At 42.8% G+C, this 25,421-nt stretch overlaps 2 protein-coding genes across 2 annotated transcripts in view; one reads left to right on the forward strand and one right to left on the reverse strand.

Annotated features, from left to right (window-relative positions):
• The window catches only part of LOC139474635 (cytoplasmic tRNA 2-thiolation protein 1-like), a 35,798-nt gene extending 18,684 nt beyond the window's left edge, over window positions 1-17,114 (reverse strand). The window contains exon 1 of the mRNA XM_071257722.1: window positions 16,983-17,114. Within this exon, the coding sequence (XP_071113823.1) occupies window positions 16,983-17,039 (57 nt within the window). The 5' untranslated portion in view covers window positions 17,040-17,114. The remainder of the gene's footprint in view (window positions 1-16,982) is intronic.
• A 4,101-nt stretch (window positions 17,115-21,215) lies between these two features.
• LOC139474595 (uncharacterized) lies at window positions 21,216-24,470 on the forward strand. The gene has a single exon (XM_071257667.1). It carries the CDS (start codon window positions 21,915-21,917, stop codon window positions 23,178-23,180), a length of 1,266 nt encoding a protein of 421 aa, XP_071113768.1. The 5' UTR covers window positions 21,216-21,914; the 3' UTR covers window positions 23,181-24,470.
• Window positions 24,471-25,421: the final 951 nt, after the last annotated feature.

Raw genomic sequence — 25,421 nt, forward strand, 5'->3', positions numbered from 1 at the left:
TGTAAAAGATTTATCTGAAAAGTTATGTATATAATCTTTTGAACCATAACAACTTTGCATTTAATGTTAGAGTAAAAAATACTTATTCCCGAACATGTCACCATAACGAAAGAACAAAAACAAAGGGATTCTAACACTTTGTTACCATTTAATCTTGACTCTAAAATGAAAAGTTAAACAGCCCACATGTACATATAGTAATCTTCAGATACTAGCAACATTATCCTGATATCAGCTGTTCCTCATTTTGAAACCAGTATGATGACTTTATGACAGGGTCTTCACCATGCTGATTACTCCTCATATTGACAACAGTATGATGACTTTATGTCAGGGTCTTCACCATGGAGATTACTCCTCATACTGAAAACAGTATGATGACTTTATGTCAAGGTCTTCACCATGCTGATTACCTAACTTTAACAAAAACACTTTGTGCGCTAATGGTAACAGAAAAACAAACACGTCAATATGAAGAAACAGTGAAGAAGAGAAAAGAAAGGATTTATCCAATATAGTGATTTTATGTCTGCTTCATGTATCATCACATAGAGTTCCCTCATCACATGCAGTCCTGTCACATTAAGGGCGGTACTGAATCCCATTTATAAACAATTTATCCTCGATAAACCAAACTTTGTCCTGCCAAATCTGTGACATCACTGTTTGTAGGAGTCTTTTAGCCTCGAGGTCCTGCTTTAGAAGTTCTTCTCTGACACAGAAAGGTGTCTCCTTCAGAGATTTTCTTGCTTCAATTAGCATCTGGAGCCTCTGTGCCCTTAACAAAACCTTGGCAATGAGAGGTCGAGGTTTAGTGAGAGGTGACATTGATGGCCGCCCAAGTCTATGATAGTTCTCAAGTGGAGGCTTTTTTCACTCACATTAAGTTTTCCTGTCACAAAGTTTGACAACACATCCAAATAGAGTGCACGGAGATGTATTCCACCCTGTTTGTTATATCCGTCCGCCATGTTGGCTGAATAGTCCAAGTCTGATATCAATGTATCGTGGTTAAGCAGTGATCTGTCTCTTTCACTGTTCGAGTTGCTCCACTTCGGCTGTTTTGGTGTGCTGGAGTGTCCTGGTCTCTGCTGACAGAGCGTTTGGCTGTGTTTCCCCATCTGTATTTAGATTAGAGCTGAGTATCGCCTGGTATATTTTTATACGATTGGTATCACGATACAGACAGATGATACTACTGGTATCATGATACACCACAGCAAATCGTAAGAAATGATGAAAACACATCAGAAATACAGCCCTAGAACCTCTTTCTTCATACATTCATTTAATATCTGAAAAACTTTAACAAAGAAAACCACATTAACAAAACAGTTTTAAATGAATGGAAGGTTATTAAATGTAACAGTTATTCAGCGCATCTTCAGCTACCACGTTATCACGTACACTTACAGGGAGCCCTGTGCTACTTCTTCCACACTTACAGGGGGCTCTGTGCTACTTCTGCCACACTTACAGGGGGCTCTGTGCTACTTCTGCCACACTGACAGGGGGCTCTGTGCTACTTCTGCCACACTTACAGGGGGCTCTGTGCTACTTCTGCCATATAAACAGGGCTCTGTGCTACTTCTGCCACACTTACAGGGGGCTCTGTGCTACTTCTGCCTCACTTACAGGGGGCTCTGTGCTACTTCTGCCATACTTACAGGGGGCTCTGTGCTACTTCTGTCATACTTACAGGGGGCTCTGTGCTACTTCTGCCACACTTACAGGGGGCTCTGTGCTACTTCTGCCACACTAACAGGGGGCTCTGTGCTACTTCTGCCATACTTACAGGGGGCTCTGTGCTACTTCTGCCATACTTACAGGGGACTCTGTGCTACCTCTGCCACACTTACAGGGGGCTCTGTGCTACTTCTTCCATACTAACAGGGGGCTCTGTGCTACTTCTGCCACACTTACAGGGTGCTCTGTGCTACTTCTGCCACACTTACAGGGGTCTCTGTGCTACTTCTGCCATACTTACAGGGTGCTCTGTGCTACTTCTGCCACACTTACAGGGGTCTCTGTGCTACTTCTGCCACACTTACAGGGGCCCTGTGCTACTTCTGCCACACTTACAGGGGGCTCTGTGCTACTTCTGCCACACTTACAGGGGGCTCTGTGCTACTTCTGCCACACTTACAGGGTGCTCTGTGCTACTTCTGCCACACTTACAGGGGGCCCTGTGCTACTTCTGCCACACTTACAGGGGGCTCTGTGCTACTTCTTCCATACTAACAGGGGGCTCTGTGCTACTTCTGCCACACTTACAGGGTGCTCTGTGCTACTTCTGCCACACTTACAGGGGGCTCGGTGCTACTTCTGCCACACTGACAGGGGGCTCTGTGCTACTTCTGCCACACTTACAGGGGGCTCTGTGCTACTTCTGCCACACTTACAGGGGGCTCTGTGCTACTTTTGCCATATAAACAGGGCTCTGTGCTACTTCTGCCATACTTACAGGGGGCTCTGTGCTACCTCTGCCACACTTACAGGGGTCTCTGTGCTACTTCTGCCACACTTACAGGGGGCCCTGTGCTACTTCTGCCACACTTATAGGGGGCTCTGTGCTACTTCTGCCACACTTACAGGGGTCTCTGTGCTACTTCTGCCACACTTACAGGGGGCTCTGTGCTACTTCTGCCACACTTACAGGGGGCTCTGTGCTACTTCTGCCATACTTACAGGGCTCTGTGCAACTTCTGCCATACTTACAGGGGGCTGTGCTACTTCTGCCACACTTACAGGGGGCTCTGTGCTACTTCTGCTACACTTACAGGGGGCTCTGTGCTACTTCTGCCACACTTACAGGGGGCTCTGTGCTATTTCTGCCATACTTACAGGGGGATCTGTGCTACTTCTGCCATACTTACAGGGGGATCTTTGCTACTTCTGCCACACTGACAGGGGGCTCTGTGCTACTTATGCCATACTTACAGGGGTCTCTGTGCTACTTCTGCCACACTTACAGGGGGCTCTGTGCTACTTCTGCCACACTTACAGCGGGCTCTGTGCTACTTCTGCCATACTTATAGGGGGCTCTGTGCTACTTCTGCCACACTTACAGGGGGCTCTGTGCTACTTCTGCCACACTGACAGGGGCCCTGTGCTACTTCTGCCACACTTACAGGGGGCTCTGTGCTACTTCTGCCATACTTACAGGGGGCTGTGCTACTTCTGCCACACTGACAGGGGGCTCTGTGCTACTTCTGCTACACTTACAGGGGGCTCTGTGCTACTTCTGCCACACTTACAGGGGGCTCTGTGCTATTTCTGCCATACTTACAGGGGGATCTGTGCTACTTCTGCCATACTTACAGGGGGATCTGTGCTACTTCTGCCACACTGACAGGGGGCTCTGTGCTACTTATGCCATACTTACAGGGGTCTCTGTGCTACTTCTGCCACACTTACAGGGGGCTCTGTGCTACTTCTGCCACACTTACAGCGGGCTCTGTGCTACTTCTGCCATACTTATAGGGGGCTCTGTGCTACTTCTGCCACACTTACAGGGGGCTCTGTGCTACTTCTGCCACACTGACAGGGGCCCTGTGCTACTTCTGCCACACTTACAGGGGGCTCTGTGCTACTTCTGCCATACTTACAGGGGGCTGTGCTACTTCTGCCACACTGACAGGGGGCTCTGTGCTACTTCTGCCACACTTACAGGGGGCTCTGTGCTACTTCTGCCATACTTATAGGGGGCTCTGTGCTACTTCTGCCACACTTACAGGGGGCTCCGTGCTACTTCTGCCATACTTACAGGGGGCTCTGTGCTACTTCTGCCACACTTACAGGGGGCTCTGTGCTACTTCTGCCACACTTACAGGGGGCTCTGTGCTACTTCTGCCACACTTACAGGGGGCTCTGTGCTACTTCTGCCACACTTACAGGGGGCTCTGTGCTACTTCTGCCATATAAACAGGGCTCTGTGCTACTTCTGCCATACTTACAGGGGGCTCTGTGCTACCTCTGCCACACTTACAGGGGTCTCTGTGCTACTTCTGCCACAATTACAGGGGGCCCTGTGCTACTTCTGCCACACTTATAGGGGGCTCTGTGCTACTTCTGCCACACTTACAGGGGTCTCTGTGCTACTTCTGCCACACTTACAGGGGGCTCTGTGCTACTTCTGCCACACTTACAGGGGGCTCTGTGCTACTTCTGCCATACTTACAGGGCTCTGTGCAACTTCTGCCATACTTACAGGGGGCTGTGCTACTTCTGCCACACTTACAGGGGGCTCTGTGCTACTTCTGCTACACTAACAGGGGGCTCTGTGCTACTTCTGCCACACTTACAGGGGGCTCTGTGCTATTTCTGCCATACTTACAGGGTGCTCTGTGCTACTTCTGCCATACTTACAGGGGGATCTGTGCTACTTCTGCCACACTGACAGGGGGCTCTGTTCTACTTCTGCCACACTTACAGGGGGCTCTGTGCTACTTCTGTCATACTTACAGGGGGCTCTGTGCTACTTCTGCCACACTTACAGGGGGCTCTGTTCTACTTCTGCCACACTTACAGCGGGCTCTGTGCTACTTCTGCCATACTTATAGGGGGCTCTGTGCTACTTCTGCCACACTTACAGGGGGCTCTGTGCTACTTCTGCCACACTGACAGGGGCCCTGTGCTACTTCTGCCACACTTACAGGGGGATCTGTGCTACTTCTGCCATACTTACAGGGGGCTGTGCTACTTCTGCCACACTGACAGGGGGCTCTGTGCTACTTCTGCCACACTTACAGGGGGCTCTGTGCTACTTCTGCCATACTTATAGGGGGCTCTGTGCTACTTCTGCCACACTTACAGGGGGCTCCGTGCTACTTCTGCCATACTTACAGGGGGCTCTGTGCTACTTCTGCCACACTTACAGGGGGCTCCGTGCTACTTCTGCCACACTTACAGGGGGCTCTGTGCTACTTCTGCCACACTTACAGGGGGCTCTGTGCTACTTCTGCCATACTTACAGGGGGCTCTGTGCTACTTCTGCCATACTTACAGGGGGCTCTGTGCTACTTCTGCCATACTTACAGGGGGCTTTGTGCTACTTCTGCCACACTTACAGGGGGCTCTGTGCTACTTCTGCCACACTTACAGGGGCTCTGTGCTACTTCTGCCATACTTACAGGGGCCCTGTGCTACTTCTGCCATACTTACAGGGGACTCTGTGCTACTTCTGCCACACTTACAGGGGGCTCTGTGCTACTTCTGCCACACTTACAGGGGCTCTGTGCTACTTCTGCCATACTTACAGGGGCCCTGTGCTACTTCTGCCATACTTACAGGGGGCTCTGTGCTACTTCTGCCACACTTACAGGGGGCTCTGTGCTACTTCTGTCATACTTACAGGGGGCTCTGTGCTACTTCTGCCACACTGACAGGGGGGTCTGTGCTACTTCTGCCACACTGACAGGGGGCTCTGTGCTACTTCTGCCACACTTACAGGGGGCTCTGTGCTACTTCTGCCATATAAACAGGGCTCTGTGCTACTTCTGCCACACTTACAGGGGCTCTGTGCTACTTCTGCCACACTTACAGGGGGCTCTGTGCTACTTCTGCCACACTTACAGGGGTCTCAGTGCTACTTCTGCCACACTTACAGGGGGCTCTGTGCTACTTCTGCCACACTTACAGGGGGCTGTGCTACTTCTGCCATACTTACAGGGGGCTCTGTGCTACTTCTGCCATACTTACAGGGGGCTCTGTGCTACTTCTGCCACCACGGGAGGTCATTATTTGTTCCTGTTCTATATATTGAGTCCCGCGATCTCACAAACTGACAATTCAAGAATCGTGAGTACCGAGGTATCGATGATATCTTAGGTTTCGGTGAATCATTACATCCTAATTTAGATTCAGACTGTTTCCACACCCTGTAAGAGCCCTTCCGTTAGCCTTTGTGTTACATTCATGGTCATAACTCTGTCAAAAAGGAATTTACAAAACCAATTTTTGACGTCATTTAAGATCATGTCCAGTCAAATCAGTGTGTAAAATTTCATATCTCTGACTTAAATAGTTTTAAAGTAAATATGCCCACATTGAGAAGGGACTGACGGAAGGACTGACAGATGGTCAAACTCCTTTCCTATATCGCCCACCCCACTTTGCGGTAGGGAATAATAAGTTTTAACACATTATCTTCACACAAGGTAGCTTCAAATAAGTTTTAACACATTATCTTCACACACGGTAGCTTCAAATAAGTTTTAACAAGTTATCTTCACACAAGACAGCTTTAAATTAGTTTTAACATGTTATCTTCACACAAGGTAGCTTCAAATAAGTTTTAACACTTTATCTTCACACAAGACAGCTTCAAATAAGTTTTAACACGTTATCTTCACACAAGGTTGCTTCAAATAAGTTTTAACACATTATCTTCACACACGGTAGCTTCAAATAAGTTTTAACAAGTTATCTTCACACAAGGTAACTTTAAATTAGTTTTAACATGTTATCTTCACACAAGATAGCTTCAAATAAGTTTTAACACGTTATCTTCACACAAGGTTGCTTCAAATAAGTTTTAACACATTATCTTCACACAAGGTAGCTTCAAATAATTTCTAACAAGTTATCTTCACACAAGGTAGCTTTAAATTAGTTTTAACATGTTATCTTCACACAAGGTAGCTTCAAATACGTTTTAACATGTTATCTTCACAAAGGTAGCTTCAAATAAGTTTTAACAAGTTATCTTCACAAAGGCCCACCCCACTTTGTGGTAGGGAATAATAAGTTTTAAGACATTATCTTCACAAAGGTAGCTTCAAATAAGTTTTAACAAGTTATCTTCATACAAGGTAGCTTCAAATAAGTTTTAACAAGTTATCTTCACACAAGGTAGCTTCAAATAAGTTTTAACACATTATCTTCACACACGGTAGCTTCAAATAAGTTTTAACAAGTTATCTTCACACAAGGTAGCTTTAAATTAGTTTTAACATGTTATCTTCACACAAGACAGCTTTAAATTAGTTTTAACATGTTATCTTCACACAAGGTAGCTTCAAATAAGTTTTAACAAGTTATCTTCACACAAGACAGCTTCAAATAAGTTTTAACACTTTATCTTCACACAAGATAGCTTCAAATAAGTTTTAACACGTTATCTTCACACAAGGTTGCTTCAAATAAGTTTTAACACATTATCTTCACACAAGGTTGCTTCAAATAAGTTTTAACACATTATCTTCACACAAGGTAGCTTTAAATTAGTTTTAACATGTTATCTTCACACAAGATAGCTTCAAATAAGTTTTAACACGTTATCTTCACACAAGGTTGCTTCAAATAAGTTTTAACACATTATCTTCACACAAGGTAGCTTCAAATAATTTCTAACAAGTTATCTTCACACAAGGTAGCTTTAGATTAGTTTTAACATGTTATCTTCACACAAGGTAGCTTCAAATACGTTTTAACATGTTATCTTCACAAAGGTAGCTTCAAATAAGTTTTAACAAGTTATCTTCACAAAGGCCCACCCCACTTTGTGGTAGGGAATGATAAGTTTTAAGACATTATCTTCACACAAGGTTGCTTCAAATAAGTTTTAACAAGTTATCTTCACAAAGGTAGCTTCAAATAAGTTTTAACAAGTTATCTTCACAAACGTAGCTTAAAATAAGTTTTAAAAGTTATCTTCACAAAAGGTAGCTTTAAATATGTTTTAAGGTGTTATCTTCACACAAGGTAGTTTTGGCGGATCAGTGCAGACCATCCATCGATGCCCCAAGGCAGGGAACACCCCGATCAGCTGAAGCCATTGTCCCTGGGCCCCACGGATACAGAACCAGATCTAGATTGATTACGGTAGAAAGAAGGGGTATAGCTGATGTCAATTTTTAGCTCTTGTTTCAATTTGTTCGAAAACATACACTTAGCTGACAGGTAAAATGTCTGTATGGCGAGGTGAAGAATGTTAGTTGTGCTGGGGGGCGTGGGACACGCTTGCTGATCATTAGCCCTGACAAAACGCTGGCTGTGACATATGTGATTCACAACACGACAAACGGCCAAACGTCTTGGGAAATGACGGCGTTGGGAGGAGCTGGGAGCTGCTCAACGACTTACCTGGCTTTCTGCGGGGCGTTGGTGTGTGTGTCGTGTTACCACCATAAGCCCCACATACCGTGGCCCGGGCTAAACCGGCGGGAAGGGAGGGAGGGGGGTCATTTTCTCAACAGGGGTCCATAAACGAGTGGAAATTTGTCTTATGATCACACCAGAACAACAGGCTCTTGTTTTTGTCATAAGTAAAAACGAAGAACAAATCGCTGTTGCTGTCATTAAGATGACTACAGTCACGACTGCTGTGTCTGGCTGGATGAAACCCTATAACACCTGCTGGGGCGACACGGACAGACCCCAAGGATAATTAATGAAGAAACGCTGGGATTGTCCTCACACACACAGTCAGCTCTAATAACCAGGTGTGCCAGCGAGGGGTCAAGGTCAAAGAAACTACGAGGAACATAGTCAGACACATGAATTGGAAGCAAATATGTGAAACTCCAAACCGTAGGATCTTGTTAGCGATTTGTTGGTAATCCTGTTTAATGATGTAAAGATGGGGGCCTACAACATAATGGTCACCCTCGCGGGCCGCTTCACACCCTCACAACACTAGGGACCACGCAACACACATCCATCAAGTGGTATGGGTGTTTGTGCTTCACAGTGCTGTACAGACAACCTCCCCACCTGGGTATCCGTGTTTGTTTGTTTGTTTGTTGGTTGGTTGGTTTTAACGACAAAATCCTCACTATTCCAGCTATATGACGGCAGTCTGTAAATAATGGAGTCTGGACAGGCAATCCAGTGCTTGACATCATGAGCATCAAACCATGTAATTGGGATATGACATGCATCAACCAAGTCAGCGAGCCTGACCACCTGATCCTTTTTGTCGGCTTTTACGACAAGCACAGTTGCCTTTTATGGCAAGCATGTGTTGCTTAAGACCTATTCTACGCCGGAATCTTCACGGGTCCCAATCTATCTAATATGAGCAGTCAGGCAATTAAAAATAAAGTTTAACCATCATTATGTCATGGTCTGATTGAGACTTTTCCCTCTCGTCAGTGCCATCAGTATCTCCAGGCAATAGTGCTAAATGACGGTCACCATGCTCACAGAATGCTGTGCAGCTCAGTACAGTAACAGCATGTACCACAACAAGAACACTGGCCATGCACTCACCATGCAAACAAGACAGTCAACTCACTAAGGTCCTAATTGCCTAATTGTACCTGTCTACTTTTACAGACACAGTCAACAGACAGAGGTCTATGTTGTACCTGTCTTCTTTTACAGACACAGTCAACTGACAGAGGTCTATGTTGTACCTGTCTTCTTTTACAGACACAGTCAACTGACAGAGGTCTATGTTGTACCTATATCTAGTCCTTCACAGACACAGTCAACTGACAGAGGTCTACGTCGTACCTGTCTACTTTTACAGACACAGTCAACTGACAGAGGTCTATGTTGTACCTGTCTACTTTTACAGACACAGTCAACTGACAGAGGTCTATGTTGTACTTGTCTACTTTTACAGACACGGTCAACTGACAGAGGTCTATGTTGGACCTGTATCTAGTCCTTCAAAGACACAGTCAACACACAAAGGTCTATGTTGTATCAATATCTACTTTCACACACACAGAAGTCAAAAAGAGCCCAAAGATGACATCAAAGATGAAATCCCTATCAGCATCCAAGTGGGGCATCACCATCCAGACATTGTTATCTTACGTAACCAGTCATCTCTGCTAACAATAACTGACAGACCGACTTGGCACTGTAATTAGCTGTATTCAAAGCGGAGACTTTTACATGGTGTGTGACACTATCAGAGTCGCGGCTGGCCCAACATATGGGCACCTAATGATCTGTTGTCTTCTCATCTTCCTGATTCAATTTACTGACATCTAAGGAAGATGGAGGAAGAAAATTGCGAGTGTCTAGTCTTTGTTCGGAATAGAACAACAAACAGCAGAAACCCCATCCACTTCGGTCAGGTTTTACCAGCATCAACAACATGCAAAACTCTCAACTGAGCCTGAAAAATTGAAATTTTAATAAATCTTAACTGAACTGAAATCTAAACTGATGTTTGTTATGTTAACAGAGCAGATTTGGCCCCACCACTCTGTGACACAAGACAGGCCTTTGTACAGCGGGACATAATGGCTGGGCATCCCTTGGGTCCAAACGTCCCCTACGGCAAAATAAAACAGGGCCCTCCTTGGCTTGCGAGGGTGGGCGCACAAGAGGCAACCACTTAACTAGCCATTATGAGATGCAAGTGTTGAGTCAAGGAGGTTTAATAACTGCAGCAGTCCAGAAGGCAATCACAGGACGGCGGAGTGCCCCGTAGGTTAAATGGCTGTCCCCTGTAGTTGACCATAGATCACGGGGATGCTGGACGCTCTGATCACCTGGGAGGGACATCTAACTACATGCGACAGGGCAAACAATTAGCAGTCACTAATTACACCAGCCAGTCTGCTCCCATCTCCTCTTGTTAGGCCGACACAATCTGCCCGACACAATCCGCCCAACACAATCTGGCAAAGGAAGGGACACGATACCAAGATATCACAACAAACTGACATTACCCATGAAACCATGATTCATTCCAACTCACTTCATCATTAGTTTGTGACAAATATGAAATAAGACTTGATGAAAACTGGGAGGTCCCTGGCCGAAAGCTATGAACACACAATGCCATTTTGAAAGTGGTCAAATGTAACAAATGTAATATTTGGGATAACACCTTAGAAAAGTACAGATTCTCATACTTTCTTAAGTCCCATCCGACATCCGAAACCCACACCACACTTGTCAGAGGTATGTGATCTCGGCTACAAGTTTTGTAGAAGCATTGGTGGCTGAGTGGGTTAGATCGCTGACTTTGTGTGCTGGCCTCACTCTGGAGGTTTGGTTCGAATCACTGATGGGACTCAACCAAAAAAAGTTCTAGAATCTGCACTATACTATGAAAGTGTAACCCTAAAATATAACATTTGATACATTTGACCACTTTTAGATGGCATTGTGTGTTCCTGAATATGAAATATGACTTGATGAAGACTGGGAGCATGAGGTGCCGATGCTATAGCCCGAACAGAGTGTCTACTGTTAGAGGTATCCTGACAGCCAGATGAATTACAAGATTGTCAGGGTGTCCTTATCAGTCATTCAAATAAGTAAATGTTGGCTGCATCCCCAGAAGTAAATGTTGGCTGCATCCCCGGAAGTAAATGTTGGCTGCATCCCCGGAAGTAAATGTTGGCTGCATCCTCGGAAGTAAATGTTGGCTGCATCCCCGGAAGTAAATGTTGGCTGCATCCCCGGAAGTAAATGTTGGCTGCATCCCCGGAAGTAAATGTTGGCTCGAGGCCTGTAAGTCAATGTTGGCTGAATCACTGTAAGTCAATGTTGACTCGATGTCTGTAAGTCAATGTTGGCTGAATCACTGTAAGTCAATGTTGGCTGAATCACTGTAAGTCAATGTTGGCTGAATCACTGTAAGTCAATGTGGGCTCAATATTTGAAGTGAATGTTGTAAGCAACTAGATGCAGATAAACTGTCTGACTGGGAAAAGTTTGACTGTATCCAAACATAAAAAAAATCAGAAGGAATTTTAGGTATTTTTAGAAAATTAGTGACTTGTAGTTTAAACATAGAGTTCTAGATAATTTTTGTCATTAAACAATATATCATGTGACTAATGCGCCAACAAGAGATATCATATTTTTCCTGAGATCCATGGAAAGAATGAAAGTTTGAAACATAAAATTCTTGATATGTGATACTTCAATCTTTCTCCCAGTTTATAAGTCAGATTGAAAATTTCCCCCCGAGTTTTACCCTCCACATCGTGTGTCAGTACTAGCTGTCCTTCTGTCCAACATGCAATTCTAAATACTGTCTGGTATGTTTGCTGAGGTAATTTGATAGTTGTTTTGCGAAAACTATTTGAAAATATAAAAAATTTATTCAAAGCCTATTAACTGTGAAAGGAGCGTGAAATACTCAAGCAGATAATCATCAGCCTGACAATTAGACAGAAACGTTGCACACATTTTAAAGAAGCTCACAGATGTTGGCAAGATGCGAGGCACACCTCCAACAAAACCAGTCTCTTAACAGGCTAGATGATGGTTGGTCGGGTGACTCCGACCATTGTGTCATGATTGTGTTGTAATTGTGTCGTGGCTCTTCAGTCAGCGACCACCTCACCCTGAACACTGCCATCTGCACACCCACAATGCCGTGCTTTAACCTCTGACTTCCTCACAGTGGGGGGATCTGACCCTGCACACCTCTGACAGGACGAGGACAAGATAGTTCTCGTGGAGAGCCTGCCAAGCTGACAATGTCAAGTAGAAGACATGATCTAAGAGCTGAAGTAAACTTTCATTGTCCACCACAGCCTCAACACAGTCCAACTGTTTCTATTTCTGTTGGAGGGTTGATGGAGACGTGGAAGCTGGGTGAGATATGCCTTCATATGTCTCCATGGCGACTCAGACAGGCCTCATAGACACTAGGGGTGAAACGATCAGTGCATCATGAGTATTCACATGACAATACGATACACAACAATTTTATTTCTGTATCAATAATCATGATAATGACCCCTTGAGTTTTTGTCATTCAGATGTCGCAAAACGTGTTGTAATTAGTGTTTCAAGTTCACTACTAGAAATAGCCGCTATGAACATGTGTCTACAGCCAGCTTTTCATTTTGAACATGCTCTGAAATATTTATTGTCAAGAATTTTCCATGCAAATTCACGTAGATATGTGTATCGTGATACGTATCAAAACGTGACCCTGCTGTAACGTACACCAGTGTCTGCAGCAGGGACAGTACAGACGGGACGACAGCATCACAGCCTTCATCTCTCATGACTACTTGCATACTGGGCATGTAGGTCTTCTCTCAATAAACTGTAAGTTAACCATGGTTACTATTTGACAAAGATAAGATAACGCCAACATATAGGAACCTCTCAACAAACTGTTACCATGGTAACTAGTAGACTGAATATAAAATAGTGCCAACATGTATGCTATCCCAAAAAAACATGCAACCATGAAAACTACTTGGCTGAATGTTAGACAGTGCCAACACAATCTGAAACCTCATAATCTAAGAAATATAATCACAAAGTTGACAGTGAGTGTTTTAACATGGCTATTATATGTTGTCTCAATCCATCAATATTTGCTAAAGAAACTCCAGCCTGACGAGTCGCGTGACCTTCAACCTTGTTGTTATTGATCGATTAGGCCAGTAATGATATGTGCCCAGTCTGTCATGATGGGGCTGGGGCATGGGGTTAGAGGGCATAGGTGACCCAGTCGTCTAAGGCGCCGAGACTTGCTGTGCTAAAAACCTATGATTGTTGGTTCGAATCCTGGTTCGCCCCGATTATGTTTCTAGGTTTGTCAGCACCATACCCGTGCTCGTGGGTTTCACTGAAGTGGTAAACGTCTTAGACCTGCATCACTTCGGGCTGACACGCCATGATATAACTGGAACACTGTTAAAAGCGGTGTTAAACCCAACTCACTCACTCCCTCTGTCATGATGGGCAATCAGATACATCTTGTACATAAAATATGACATGGAAAACTAAATGTACAAGAACCTCTGAACAGAAGGCAGGGCTTTACCTTGACTTACAAATCATTAATATTTAGGGTCCTCCATTCCCAACTAACCCCACCCCACCCCACCCCACCACTACACCAGCAGAGCAGGCCAATATCCTCATCAAATCCCTTACTACATAAATCAAAGTCCTAAAGAGGATCCCACGTACACAAACATCTAATGAGAATAAATCCTCCACAAACAAGCAGAGCACCTGCATAAATTTGCCACCAGCAACATCCAGGGCGGGGCTCGGCCATTTCCAAGAGTGAAGTATGTCTACACGATACTGCAGGGCCATCCTACTCCTCTGTCGCCTCATCATCTATTGTGCTGCTCTGATTGGTGGGCCTATCCAGTTACCTCCCCTGAGCCAAGACTTTCACACACGACCAGAGCGAGACTAGGGGCCGAAGCGTGCCAGCCTTTGTTGGAGTGAAGTATGTCCGACAGATTTATATCCCCCAGCGCACAGGACTACATAAACATGCCGGACACAGAACACATTACACATACATTGTAGATTGGGGATTAGGACGCACTACACACTAAATACATCTGGTAATCTTACAAAGATAATATTGACATTAATTATGCTCTCTTCATTTCCATTCATGAAGCAAAGAGTGGTGCTAGAGGGATTTCATACAGCTTCATGTGAAGGTGGTGTTTAGTCATTCAATGGACTCCGAGATCAAGTGGTTTGGACTCTGACACTAGGTAACTGAATCTACAGCAGTTTAACATGGGTACCGAGGACACACTGAACATTTATGCCTTGTAGACAAGTACCAGGGTCACTAAGAAAACTACTCCGTACTTCTTATTTTTCGGACTTGTCTTTCATTTGGTTGTAATTAGGCTGATGCCATGAGGAAACAGCGGAGCAGTTTGGACAGAGTAGAGGTGATCTCTCCCTCACACACACACACACACACAGACACACAGACACACAGACACACACACACACACACACACACACACACACACACACACACACACACACACACAATAGATGCATAACCATGGTAACTTGCCATGTTTCATGCCATCTCAAATACATCTGGGAACAGTCCTATAGTATTCATGACAATATATTTTATACAACCTATTAACAATCTTCTGAATTGGTTTAATATATTGAGGGTTCCCTTGTACAAAGCCATGATTTTGAATGAAGATCTATGCAGAACTCGAGTTCAAGTGGGAGAAGTTCTGTGCTGGGTGAGCCGGGAGATGGAAATGAAGCCATGGCGGTGGATGGGTCCAGGGTACTAACATCACAGAATGTAGACAGAGCCTGAACCACCAGTGCCCCAATGTGGGTGTCTTTTAACTTCAGGCAGGGTCACAACAAGTACCATCTTTTAACTTCTTTTGGTATGACTAGGTCTGGGATCAAACCCCAGACCTCCCACTCTTCGGGTATACACTCTACCACTAGCCCACAGAGGCAGTCTCACCCAGAAGGAAATGGATTCTCGATGTATAGGCAGCTTGGGTCCACAAGGAGCCATGGGTCATGGAACAAATAAATCGCAATCGAGCAGATGCTAGCATCTGGATAAGCGTGCTGTATAAATGTATAATATAATCATTATAAGATAATTTGGGATGCAGCTGCGGCAGCCATTCTTAATTTTTCAAATTTAGAATATCCATTGTTGTAATAATGTTCAACAGTGAAAGGTTTTTGGGGGGTTTTGGGGTTTGTTTGGGTTTTTTTGGGGGGGGGCATTGTTGTATTGTTGTTTAACTCCGCACTCAGCAATTTTCCAGCTATATGACAGCGGTCTAGAACAGACATCCCAGTGAGTGATATCATGAGCATCAATCCACGCAATTGGGACTTACCTCAACCAAGTCAGAGAGCCTGACCTCTCAATCCCATTATTCCCCTCTTACAACAGGCATAGTCACCTTTTACGGCAAGCATGGATTGCTGATGACCTATTCTACCCGGATGTGAGTGAGTGAGTGAGTTAGGTTTTGCCCTGCTTTTAGCAATATTCCAGCAATATAACGGCAGGGGGCAGCAGAAATGGGCTTAACACATTGTACCCATGTGGGGAATTCAGCAGTATAGGAGGAGAGATTTTAACCGTCAGTGCTCAACAACGAATGGATGAAGACCCACAAAATAAGCAGACACTGACAAAATCTAAAATACAACGTAACCATGGTAACGGGGAGGATCACCACAGGAGTCCCCTATTTCCCCTATTATTAACAGAAGTTTCTATCAAACAGGTGAAAATCAACTCAATGATTAGGCAATTATACAATATATCTTATCTTTTTGGATGAACCATAATTAGGCCTATATGCTTATTGAATATTGGGGAGTAGTGCACTTTAATGGGCGCACTTTTTCAGATCCAATTAGCGCTGTGGGGGCTCGAACGCGCTTCGCCGGCTCACCGGCTGTGCTAATTAATGCGTTAATTAGCCGACGCTCTACAACTGGACCACAGGCGCTATCACATGTAATCAGTGCTCGTTTAACAGGTCATTAGAATCCCCATTGACATGCATGCGTAATTCAGTAAACAATGAATTGCGCATGCGTGTGACGTCACTGCCCGCTCTCCCATTCATCTTTTCTTTAAACCACAACCGCAATTGTTTATGTCAACATGACCGACCAATGGGATTAACTGGAATAACGCTTGAAAAGGTAAGAATTTATGGCTAACCCTTGCCCAATGCCAGCTGACCCTAATGACCGAAAAGGGGTTTTGGATCGTAAAGACGTGTAAGTTTCCCTAAGACCGAAAAACGCGTTTTGGATCGTAAAGTTGTGTAAGTTTCCCTAAGACCTAGAACGGGTTTTGGATCGTAAAGATGTGTAAGTTTCCCTAAGACCGAGAATGGGTGTTTGATTGTAAAGATGTGTAAGTTTCCCTAAGACCGAAAACGTGTGTTGGATCGTGAAGCGAGAGGCACGGTAACGGTATAACGAGACAGCGGTGGCACTATAGCGCGGTAATTGAGCGGATGGTAGAGCTCGGGCTGCGCCCGGTAAACTGCATTGTTGCCGAATATTGTTCTATTTATGACTTTGTATGACGTGGAACATTGTCGTTTTCTCTGCAGCATGGGTGAAAATGAGATACGAGCATTCCAGGAGACTAAAATAGTGCTTCCTGAAAATTCATGGTTAGAAAATGAGAACTCTTTTTTTGTACACGAAAAGAGGGTACATCATATATTTGATCGAAAACAGAACAAAGTGTCAAAGAAAAATGAGGAAGAGTGGGTGTACGGATTAAGGGATAGGTATTAGTTACATACTGTTTTGGGTCTTTTCAAAATCGCCTGTCTGACACAAGATGAGCACGTTACAGGCATGTCGACGAAACTTATGAAGGCCGACCGTACGTCAATCAAACATCAGCCCATGCAAGTCTTGTGTAACCTCGTGGACTTGTTTTCTTCCGGTTTAAGTAAAACGCAATATCACTGGCTACACCTTTCACAGGCAGCCAATAGACGTGCTTGATACAAAGCACCAACTTTTGTCGTATTTGTTTGTAGAGATGTCTACAGGGGAGATCACTCTTAGCTTTTCTTTACCGAGCTGCTGTCTAAGTGCTTCGCGTGCGCGAACCAAAAGTGGGGCTTCTCTGCCTGTCTAATTGTGGTGTTACATAAAGTTTGGAGTGAACTATGTGTACAATCTGAACGAACCTCATTATATATGTTGTACATTCAGAGTCAAAAGTATACACTTACAATTGGGGCCATTTTCGTTGAATGTAACTGACATTATATAATTGTACCATAATTTATAGAAATTTGAAGTGTTCTTCTCATGACGCCTCCATCGAGATAGGGCGATATACTTTAGTCCCGAGAACAGAAAGACTGTGTAAGTTTTGTAATATCCTAGCTATCGAATACGAATGTCACTTTTCGCTTGTATGTCCATTCTACTCGTGTGTTTTGTATTAATGAGGAAAATAATATTATATTCCAATGTTTGTTAAAGAATAAAGACAAGGTAATTATACAACACAAGTCTGTATACCACACATATGTACAGACACTTATTTATGAGTATTGCTGAAAATGTATACACTATAGGGGCTTAAAGTGCTTAAATAAAGTCTGATTGACAGAGAAGTAGGCATTGTTTAAATGCTTATACAAGTGAATCTCTTTTGGTATGACCCTCCACTACATGATATCACTGAATAATCAATAAACTTGAAGCTTGTTATTATTACTCACACACCTGTAACATCAATAATAATACATGTAGTGACATGTTTCAACTTCACTGGTTTCTCTTGTAGCACAAAAAGCAGTTTGAAATCGTTACAAAAATGTAATGAAAGAAATTTTTTACAGAGGATTATTCTTTCAGCCGTTTCTTTTGGTGCTAGAAATGACATGATCTTTGTTAACTTACAGGTTGTCCCGTCGTTGATGAGTTGGGTAGAAGTTGTGTTTCCTTGTTGCATTAGTTTTTGAGGATATTTGGTAAGGTTTGGTTTCCAGATGTGTGGCTGAAACATCTCCACAATTGCAAACATGGCTGCAGTTAAGTCATTTGCCTCTTTGGGCAGTTCAGCTAACATTGTCTTCATTGATTTCTAAAGCTACTTCATTGTATGAAGTTATTTTGTGTGAAATTTCGTCTTAAGCATCCTTTATCTTAGGAGTGACACATGATAAAGAGAGTATTACCATTATGTGTTTTTCCATATCATCAGAAAAAGCCAGCAATATACATTTTTTGTTTCTACTTTGTGATATTTACAGAAACACACAGGGGTCATAACCTCTGTTACTAAACACTATATATTACTGTTGTTACAGTGAACTCCCTGTAATTCCACTCATTTATCATATATCAGCCAATCAGCTTGTAAAATATGTTGCATATCAGCAATTTAACAGATATTTCAATGTCTTTTTTTCAAATGAACCCCATTGTTTAATTTTCATTAAAGGTTAAACTCTATATTCTCTCCCTGGAAGATATTCAATTGCAAGTTGTCGTTATAAATAATCCTGTATGAGTATTATTATTATTACACAAGTCAGCCAATGAATATAGCCTGTACGTGTTAGCCAGTATGTGGACATGTTCGCTATATTTAGTCTGCAACATTTTGTGAATGGGCTGGTGTTTGATGTCAGACCCAGAGCGCCAGATACATGTAACTTTTTGAGCAATTGAGTTTTACTCTAGGGTTTCGATTTTAATTGGGTTGTTACATTTTTCATTGTGTAACCAATAATTTTTCACTCTTCTATTCATCACTCTGTTGAATTTTTCCCAAAATTAGTGAACATTTTAAGATTTAAAAAAATAAAATAATGTTTTAGATGTATACAACTGTTCTAAATATAAAGGCTTAACTCGGAAAGTAAATGAGCTCGTAATTGTGTTTCGGAAATTAGCTTCTTTGTACGCATGGTGAAAAAGCTTCATTGGGTATTTACATGTGCTGTTTTTATACATTTGAGTTTATCATTTAATGCATGCATTTCTGTATGAAAGTTAATTGAAAGTAATTGGATTTTGAATGTTTTTTAGGGGTATTTTACACAAATACGCTGTTTATCTGTAGCTCTGGGTTATGACAACACACTGCGGAATCTGGATGATGGTTGTGGAGCGTGTGTACCAGACAGCCGGAGATATACATTCATGTCCACGTCATCGCTGCTTACAATGGTTCAGTGCGAGGGTACAAGGGTGGAACTGGGAGGGACAGAGCCGCAGCCATTCTAGCAGCACATTCAAGGCTTTTATATCACTGAACTTAACCATACTTGCAGTAGAAAAAGACGACAGGCAAAGCTGAAACGTTCCACCAGTGTCTCACTGCCGTGCGTGTGTATACACACATATTGCAGGACCACATGACACTGAGCTTGTTTATCATTGTAAACAGGGACATATTGTGGTAGATAGTAGTTCTGTATATATCAATCATGTTTTATTAATTAGCTTTTAATTTACTATGTATGTTGTCAATAATGATATTTTGTATATTTCAGATATTGCAGTAATCAAGAATTATTTATTGTATTTCTCATTTCAGGCTTCATACTTAAATAGTTGTAAGTCAAGTATTATCATTAAAGCCCTATTCTAATGTCATGTTTTACTTAGTTGGTCAGTCAACTGCTTGGTGGTCAATCAGAGTGTAAGCCCAGGCGTCCTCTGGATTGGCTAGTTTTAAATCTCTGTGTCCCACTTTCAAACCCCTTTGTTTTCACCCTGCACTTGGCATTACTACTTCACTGTGCACTGGACTGGAAGAAAGGATATACTTATATAAAGGTTAGTAGTTAAAAGTTATAATTGTATTTCATGCCAGTATAATTATGCAAATCACTTAAGTTTAATCAATGTCTATATAGATCCTTAATTATATTTAAACATGTCACATTTACTAGTATTAGTGTGTGCATGGTGAGTGTATGTATACTAGATATATTTCATTTCACTATATGTGGGTCTGTGTTAATCTAGGACATTTGTGTATTCTGTAACTTGTATTGTGTATTAATAAGTTGATAATAGTTTACATGTTATGTTCATGTGTGTAGATAAACATACCTTCATGATGTATTTTATATCATGAACAGGTTTTCACGAGGGATTTAATCTATTTACAAGGGATTGTGACCACCCAAATACACCCCAGTGGGATTCACCGGGTATATATATATGTATACTTATATATTGCTTGCATTGTAACATAATATAATATTTATTGTACCATATTTATATTAAATGTGTAAATCCATTAAACTTACATATCTAAGCTTATAATTGTGAAATGTTATAAATGATATAACATGTATAGCTTATAAGTGTAGTAGATTATTAATTAATCTGCTTCAGTTTTGATGTACTAGATATAATTGTATGTTTATTATTGTATTCATTGTTCCAGGGTGTCGGTTTATCACGACAGAATAAATAATCAGACCTCACACCCTAGCCTGTGTCATTATGTTATCTGGGACACATATGCACCTATAATGGCTACAACAATGGAGCCCCCAGTGAGGATCTGTTGACGACTGATGTTGGGTGGAGTGACAATTCCCGTGATTCAGTGACCATCCCAGTGATCCAGTAATGGACTGCATACCCATGTGAATACGTGGTAATTATGAACTATTTGGGTGCAGAATGTTATCAACTTGTACCAAGATTCACGCAATCATGGACTCGTTTTCAAAGCTAGCTATGAAGCAATTGCTTTAGCTCTGTCTCATCAAATGCGCATTTGTTCTATTGTCAGCAAACAGTCATAATTGTGTTATACTCTACAGAAGATGCATCTTATATTTCTTTGAAAATTCAAATGGTGTTCCCTGTCATACTTTGTTACTGATTGTATACTGCAGTGTTATTCCTGTGTTGCAACACATTTTTTTCTTTTGTATATTTAACCATGGTGCCATTACTGACTCAGTTAGGTGTGTCAGTTTGTTGAGTCTTACCTTGAAGGTCACGGTAAACTGTATTTCTTTATTTATTAGTGTTGACTACATGTACCCGGATACACATGCATTAGTGATGCATGGTATTTCATTGTGATGTGTATGAGTGGTGTGCTTTGTGTTTACATAATGCTTAGATAAGATTTAAATACTTGCTTAATTAATAAAGTGTGTAGGCATTCATCTTAGGCATTATGCATTAACCAAACCAAAACATGTTATCCATAAACCCAGAATGACTCTGTGACTGACTCACTACATATATTTATCATCACCCTGCACTCACGGCACCTTGCACACATCTATGCACCAAGATGGTATAACAGGTGGTTCTGGTCGTGTCCCACTTATATTGTCATTAGTGTCGTCAAGCCAGGTTAGTTTGCTTTGATCTCACTCACTCATTTTATGTGATTGAACCCACCTATCCCATACTTTAGTATTAATTGGTAGTTAGACATGTTCATATTCTTTTCCAGGTGATCAACTCAGATGACTTTGCTGCTTCACTTGGTTATATCAAGTCTGCTTTACTGCCCTTCATTTTGTTTTCAGCTCATAATGCCTTCTTTCTAGCTATAATCACATTCTTGTCAATTTGCTTCTTTCATCGTCACATACATACTTAGTCACAAAGGTGACAACAGCGCTGGCGCCATATTGCACTTTAGTTTTTTTCGTCTTAGTGACACTTGTTAATATAAACTCTTCTTAGAACATTTGTCCGCGATTATATCCACTCTGTCCAATATGGAACTCAGTAAGGAGGAGTTGGGTAACATGGTGAAACTGTTTAGAAAGATGGGGATGACACCTAAAGATGATACTCCAGAGGATTTAAAGCATTGGATACATGGAATGTCTCAGGAGGAAGGTATTGCTATAAAGATGGAAGACTCGTCTGATACCTCAAAGCCGCAAACAAGTCATAGCCATCCGACATCAGTTTCTTACCAGCATTTTCCCAGATTACCATTCTTCAGTGGAGAACATGGGAAAGATACAGAGTATGATCTTTGGAGATATGAGGTGGATTGCCTCATGGAGAGTAAGACATACAGCCCCGAGGTAATATTGCAAGCCCTTCGCAAATCACTTAAAGGAGAAGCAGCTTTGGTTTCCATGAAATTAGGTCATAAGGCAACTATTGCAGAGTTGTTGTCCAAATTTAAGAGTGCTTTTGGAACATTACGGAGTTGTTCCTCCTTGTTATCAGAGTTCTACAGTACCAGTCAGCATGATGACGAGGACGTGGCAACCTGGAGTTGTAGGTTGGAGAGGTTATTGTTCCAGCTTACTGAACTAAAGCACATCTCACAAGAAGAACAGGATGATATGCTAAGGTCAAGACTTTGGGATGGTCTACACTCATCGCTTAAGAGTCTAGCTGGATACAAATACGATGCTATATCCAATTTTGATGAATTAAGACTATGCCTCCGGGAACTTGAGTTTGATCTGAACCATGGGAAACGAGACACACCCAAGATCAGGCCCAAGTCTGCAACTGTGAAGATGGCCTCGACAACTGAGACTGCCAAAGAAAGAGACCTTTCGGAACTTAAGGACATGATGAAAGAATTGAAAGCAGAAATTTCAGAGATGAAAGAACAACAGACACAGATGTCTGCTCAGGTATATCAGTGTCAGTCATTTATACATCCCAATCCACCAAGCTATGAGGACAGACAACACCAGAGTGGTTCATGGAGGGGAAGAGGCAGAGATCCCAGACGTAGAGAGTGTGGACAAAAGGTTACTTGGAGGGGTGCACAGTCAGGGGATGCCCCACAGGGTGCGGCTGCACCACTGTATCAGCCCCCCAGCCCACAGCAGTCTCAGCCGACAGGTGGACGTATCACGTCACAGTGGAATAACACACAACCTCAAGGAAACACACCTATTTGCTACAGATGTGGATATCCAGGCCATTTAGCCTATGGTTGTCGTGTCTTATTGGATCATCAGAGGCGCCCTTTAAACTTGCCCGGGCCTATGGGGAGGGGCTACCATTAGGCAATTCTCAACGCCCCACACACAGGCAACTGCCTCAAGGATTAGTAGGAACTTCTAATGAAGTTGAAGTTTACATTGAGGACATTCCAGTGTGCGCCCTTCTTGATACTGGAGCCACTGTATCAATACTTTCTCAATCTTTTTATGAGAATCATCTTTCTCATATCCCATTAGTGTCTTTGGATAAGTTGCTTGATATTGAATGTGCTGGTGGTGAGCAACTCCAATATCAGGGAATTATCGAGGTTACAGTTAGGACTCCTGGAGGTGGTGTTAATGAGGACTCTGTATCTTGTCTGTTTCTTGTGGTATCTGACACCAGATACAATGCAAAGGTGCCAGTTTTACTGGGCACAAATGTGTTATCACATTTTCTTGAAACATGCCGAAACCAAAATGGAGATAGGTTTTTACAGAAGGCCAATTTGCATACCCCCTGGTACTTAGCATTCAGAAGTATTGTATTACATGAAAAGGAATTGGAGAGAAACCATGGGAAACTTGCTTTGGTTAGGAATGCAGAACATAAAAGTGTTGTAATCCCTAGTAATAGCACCACAGTCATCAAGGGTCAACTGAGCAGAGGGTTAGCATATCCTCAGGTATGTGCATTGCTACAACCAACCATCAGTTCTGCAGTACCACATGATCTTGACATTGCCCCAACTATCATCCAATACAACCCTCAAGGACAGGATACCATTGAAGTGCACATCTCAAATGTCACTACCAAGGCTGTCGTCATTCCGACTCGGGCTATTTTATGTGAGCTGCAACCGGTCACAATTCAAGATCTACCACCTGGTCGTCCCGTAGACTCTGACACATTGATTGATCAGATAGAGATGGATAAGGAGGGCCTAACACGTGATCAGATTGAGGAAGGATTAGACACCATACTCAAATTCAAGGACATCTTTTCCAAGGCAGATGATGACTTGGGTCACTCAACACAAGTTCGGCATCGGATTGAGCTCTATGACCACACGCCCTTTAAGCAGAGACATCGTCGTATTCCACCAGCTATGTTTGATGAAGTTAGAAGTCATTTACAGGAGTTGCTATCTGCAGGTGTAATAAGACACTCACACAGCCCATGGGCATCCAATGTAGTCCTTGCTAAGAAGAAAAATGGAAAACTCAGGATGTGTATAGACTTCAGGCAACTGAACCGCCGAACCATAAAAGATTCCTATGCACTCCCCAGAATCGAAGAAATGCTTGACTGTTTAGGTGGTATGACCTACTTTTCTGTCCTTGACATGAAGAGCGGCTACCATCAGGTAGAGGTGGAGGAAGATCATAAGCAAAGAACCGCATTTACAGTAGGTCCTTTAGGGTTTTTCGAGTATAACCGGATGCCTTTTGGCTTATCCAATGCTCCAGCTACTTATCAACGACTGATGGAGAAGTGCTTAGAAGGTCTGCACTTGAATATATGTCTGATCTATATTGATGACTTGATCATTTTCTCCAGGACATATGAGGAGCATGTCGAGAGGCTTAAGCTTGTGTTCCAGCGGCTGCAGGAATGTGGACTTAAGCTAGCTCCCAAGAAATGCAAGTTTTTCAAGAGAAAGGTCAAATACGTCGGGTACATTGTTTCAGCTGATGGCATTGAAGCAGATCCTGAGAAGATTGACAAGATTCGTCAATGGCCTACGCCAACTACACCAGAACAAGTTCGACAATTCCTGGGGTTTGCAGGCTATTATCGAAAATTTGTCAAGGACTTTTCAAAGATTTCAAAGCCTTTATCTGAACTACTGCCAAAGACTGCTTCCAAGAAGTCAAGAGCCCAGAAGCTGACCAAACAGGAATGGACATGGGGTGTTTTGCAGGATCGAGCTTTCAATGAGTTGAGGATAAAGTTATCAACACCGCCAGTGCTTGGTTACGTTGATTTCTTGAAGCCTTTTGAACTTCATACTGATGCCAGTACCCAAGGTCTCGGTGCAGTACTGTACCAGGAACAGGAAGGTCACTTAAAGGTCATTGCTTACGCCAGTAGGAGTTTGAACCATTCAGAGAGAAATTACTCAGCACATAAATTAGAGTTCTTGTGTCTGAAGTGGGCTATCTCTGATAAGTTCCACGACTATCTGTATGGTAATGACTTTACTGTAGTGACAGATAATAATCCGCTCACATACGTACTAACTACAGCTCGACTTGATGCTACGGGTCATCGCTGGTTGGCAGCCTTGGCAAGCTACAACTTTAGCATCAGATATAGACCAG

Source organism: Haliotis cracherodii, unplaced genomic scaffold, assembly GCF_022045235.1.
Source record: "Haliotis cracherodii isolate W230 unplaced genomic scaffold, xgHalCrac1.p SCAF_3, whole genome shotgun sequence".
Lineage (NCBI taxonomy): Eukaryota > Metazoa > Mollusca > Gastropoda > Lepetellida > Haliotidae > Haliotis > Haliotis cracherodii.